The sequence below is a fragment of the Humulus lupulus genome, chromosome 5, assembly GCF_963169125.1.
Source record: "Humulus lupulus chromosome 5, drHumLupu1.1, whole genome shotgun sequence".
Classification (NCBI taxonomy): domain Eukaryota; kingdom Viridiplantae; phylum Streptophyta; class Magnoliopsida; order Rosales; family Cannabaceae; genus Humulus; species Humulus lupulus.
In genome coordinates, this window is record NC_084797.1 from 137,253,188 (window position 1) to 137,256,777 (window position 3,590).

At 38.9% G+C, this 3,590-nt stretch overlaps 1 protein-coding gene across 1 annotated transcript; it reads left to right on the forward strand.

Annotated features, from left to right (window-relative positions):
- Positions 1–2,300: 2,300 nt before the first annotated feature.
- On the forward strand, positions 2,301–2,972 carry LOC133779517 (uncharacterized mitochondrial protein AtMg00810-like). Its single transcript, XM_062219471.1, has 3 exons — positions 2,301–2,451; positions 2,571–2,727; positions 2,783–2,972. The coding sequence occupies exons 1-3, from the start codon at positions 2,301–2,303 to the stop codon at positions 2,970–2,972; spliced, it is 498 nt and encodes a 165-aa protein (XP_062075455.1).
- The last annotated feature ends 618 nt before the right edge of the window (positions 2,973–3,590 follow it).

The following is a 3,590-nucleotide window of genomic DNA, read 5'->3' on the forward strand; positions in this document are numbered from 1 at the left end:
CACAATCCCGGTTCTGAGCTCCTAGTGATAACCTAGTCTCAACCATAATATAGGATCCCGTCAATAACGAGTAATTAAAGGATTCTGGACCGAGTCCTAGCCTCCAGGACGTCAAATTTCACTAAACCGAGTAGTAGAATCGATCCCGAGCCCTTAGGTTTGAATTCCTGTTTCTCAAGACCTAAGGTGGCCAAAACAGCCCAGGCGAGTCGCGACTGGCCCTTAAGGGTCGCGGCGTACCTCCCAGGTCAGAGGCCCCCTCCTACCTGGAACTAGGACACGGGCCACAACCTGCCCTAGAGGGTCACAACGTGCCTCCAAAGTAGAAGCTTCCCCTTGGCCCTGGGTTCGCTTGGGTTGCGGCGCCCCAAGAACAGGATTGCGACTTGACTTTGCAAACCCAGAATTCCTCTATTTTTTTCCTACCAAAATATACCCAAATTAATCCTAGAACAACAATTAAATCCTTAGAACAATATCAACATTTTACCAGCAACAAAACACCAGCTCAATACACTCAAAACTCCACCCAAAACTTAAATTCATAACCTTCAGCCTCAAAGCTCAAGAACAGCCAAACTTAAACATAAAATCAATGGAAATCAAGGACTAAATCTTACCTCAACTGACAAACAATTTCCCCTAGATAGAGCTAATCAAATCGCGTTTAGGCCTTCAATTCCCAAGCTTTCAGCCCAAAGATCTCCTTAATTCTCAAGAATTGACTTAGAAAAGTTGAGAGAGAATGAGAAAGAGAGAGAGAGAGAGAGAGATTTGGTTGGGTGAGTGTCTAAAAGAATGTTTGAGTGTTTGTTTTTGTTTTCTTAAAGCTTAAGTAACTTAAGCTAATCTCGAGGCTCGGGGTACCAAAAACGTCCCTGAGGGAAAAATGGTCAAAATCCCTAGTATTCCCTCTTAATCTCACTGACTCCAAATATATCCTTGAATACTTATTCACGTTACCCGATAACCTGATAATGTATCAGTTATCCACAATACCCCTTGACTCGCCCCGAGTTGGGTATTGGGTCCCATTGCGACTTTCCCGCTAACTTGTTCCCTAGGATCATCTCGTGCCAAGTAACCCAAATAAACCCACATGATAATGTGGTCCCTCACATTTATCACATGTATTCACATATATACAATTATGCCCATAACGGGGCAAATTATGAAAATGGCCCTTCTAATAAGAAACGGACCCACATGCATATTTAATACTCCTAAACATGTGTATCTAGTTATATTATCATATAACTCACATAATCACATAATTACACACAAATATAACTCATATAAGCATATAATTACATATATTGCCATCCTCGACCCTAATCAAGGCCCTAAGCCTTATTAGGTAATTTGGGATGTTACAAAAATCCAACAATCTCTCCAACAAACCATCAAGACCAAAACATACAAAAAGAGATTCGGGTGTATTCCAGGAGAGAAAGAAATAAACAAGTTATGAATCCTCAGGACAGTGAAACACCCAATCCAGTGATGGAACCACTTCCCTCAAAATATCTAGGTATTCTCCCATCAAACAAACAGTCAGAACTAGATTGTCATCCCCATTTCAAAGTTCTAAAGATCTAGATATTCTTATATCATTGAGGAAAGGAACTAGATCATGCACCCAACACCCCATTTCAAAGTTCATTTCTTATTCAAAATTGTCATCCCCATTTAAAGCTTTCACGTCAATTCTATCAAATGCTGTGATTCTCTGGAATATCGAAGAAGCACTTGATTCTCCCCAGTGGAAAATAGCAATGATTGAAGAGATAAGAGCACTTAAACAGAATGGAACGTGGAAATTAGTGGAGTTACCATTAGACAAGAAGGCAATCACGTGAAAATGGGTGTTCACCGTCAAATACAATGCAAATGGATCTATTGAGAGGTATAAATCTCGGTTAGTTGCCAAGAGCTTTACTCAAACCTATGGAATTGCCTACACGAAAACGTTTGCTCCAGTTGCCAAACTCAACACTATCAGAGTTCTATTCTCCCTAGCTATTAACATGGATTGCGAATTAAATCAACTTGATGTAAAGAATGCATTCTTGAATGGGGAACTTGAAGAAGAAGTGCATATGAGTTAGCCTCTGCGATTTGAAGAATCTCTCAAGACAACCACAGTCAGCAAACTAAAAAAATCACTCTATGGCTTGAAACAATCTCCTCGAGCATGGTTCAATCGTTTCCTGGAAGTTGTCAAAGGGCTTGGATACATACAAGGTCAGGCTGATCACACTATCTTTGTTAAACACTTAGGAAGTGGAAAAATTGTGGTAATGATTGTATATGTTGATGACATAATTATCACTGGTAATCACACCGAGGAGATGAATTCAATCAAAGAAATGATGGAAAAGGAGTTTGAAGTCAAAGATCTCGGTGCTCTAAAATATTTTACGGGTATGGAATTTGCTAGAAGCAAAAAAGGTATTTCTGTGTCCCAGAGAAAATAAACTCTACATCTTCCAAAGGAGACAGGTATGCTTGGAAGCAAGCCCAACAAAACTCCAATTGAGCTCGGAGACAAAGGAATTTTTTTTTTGAAGGAAGTCCAGTTGACAAGGGGAGGTACCAACAACTAGTAGGAAAGCCCATCTACCTCTCAAATACTAGACTCGACATTGCTTTGGCAGTGAGTCTAGTTAGTCAATACATACATGATCAGTGTCAGGGACATCTCAATGCAGTGTATAGATTTATGAGGTATCTCAAGCGAACACCAGGAAATGGCCTATTTTTTTTTTATGACAACTGATAGAAAGGTTGAAGTGTCCACAGATGCAGGCTGGGTTGGTTCACTTGATGATAGAAAGTCTACATCTCAATATTGCACAATGGTATGGGGGAATGTGGTCAAATGGCGAAGTAAAAAGCAAGCAGTGATTGCAAGAAGCAGTATAGAAGCAGAGTATAGAGCCATGGCACATGGAGTGTGTGAAGCTATATGAATAAAACGTCTACTAGAAGAATTGAAGATTGAATATGAAGATCCCATTCAGCTCTACCATGACAAACAATCTACCATCAGGATTGCACATAACCTTATACATTATGACATAACTAAACATGTGGAAGTTGACCATCACTTCATTAAAGAAAAAATTGATGGAGGAATTATCAGGATTAAATATATGCATACTGATCAACAACTAGCTGGTATTCTCATAAAGGGACTATCTGAACAAGCATTTGATTTTCTTGTAAACAAGCTTGGACTCATCAGTATCTATAGTCCAGCTTGAGGGGAGTGTTGACAATTAGAAAAATAGGGTATTAATGTTTGATCTTTTGGGTTCCCTGGGATATAGGAATCGATTCATATTCTATGTTTAGTGTAGTTTCTTGTATAGCCTATATATATTTCTAGCCCTAGGTTGTATATGGTGTATTAGAAAAATAAAATATAAAAGAGGTGAATATTTCTCACCATTTTCACCAGTCATATTATAATATAATTTGTTTGATCATGCATATAATCACGTAATACATAATTAAATCAATTATTGCCCTCATGGCCCCCTAATCAAGGCACTAAGCCTTATTAGGGAAATTGGGACGTTAAAAGT

Coding starts and splice junctions, on each gene's coding strand:
- LOC133779517 (XM_062219471.1), top strand. CDS start 2,301: ATGATTGTATATGTTGATGACATAATTATCACTGGTAATCACACCGAG. Junction 2,452..2,570: donor ATTTGCTAGAAGCAAAAAAG/GTATTTCTGTGT, acceptor TTTTTTTTGAAG/GAAGTCCAGTTGACAAGGGG. Junction 2,728..2,782: donor GCAGTGTATAGATTTATGAG/GTATCTCAAGCG, acceptor GACAACTGATAG/AAAGGTTGAAGTGTCCACAG.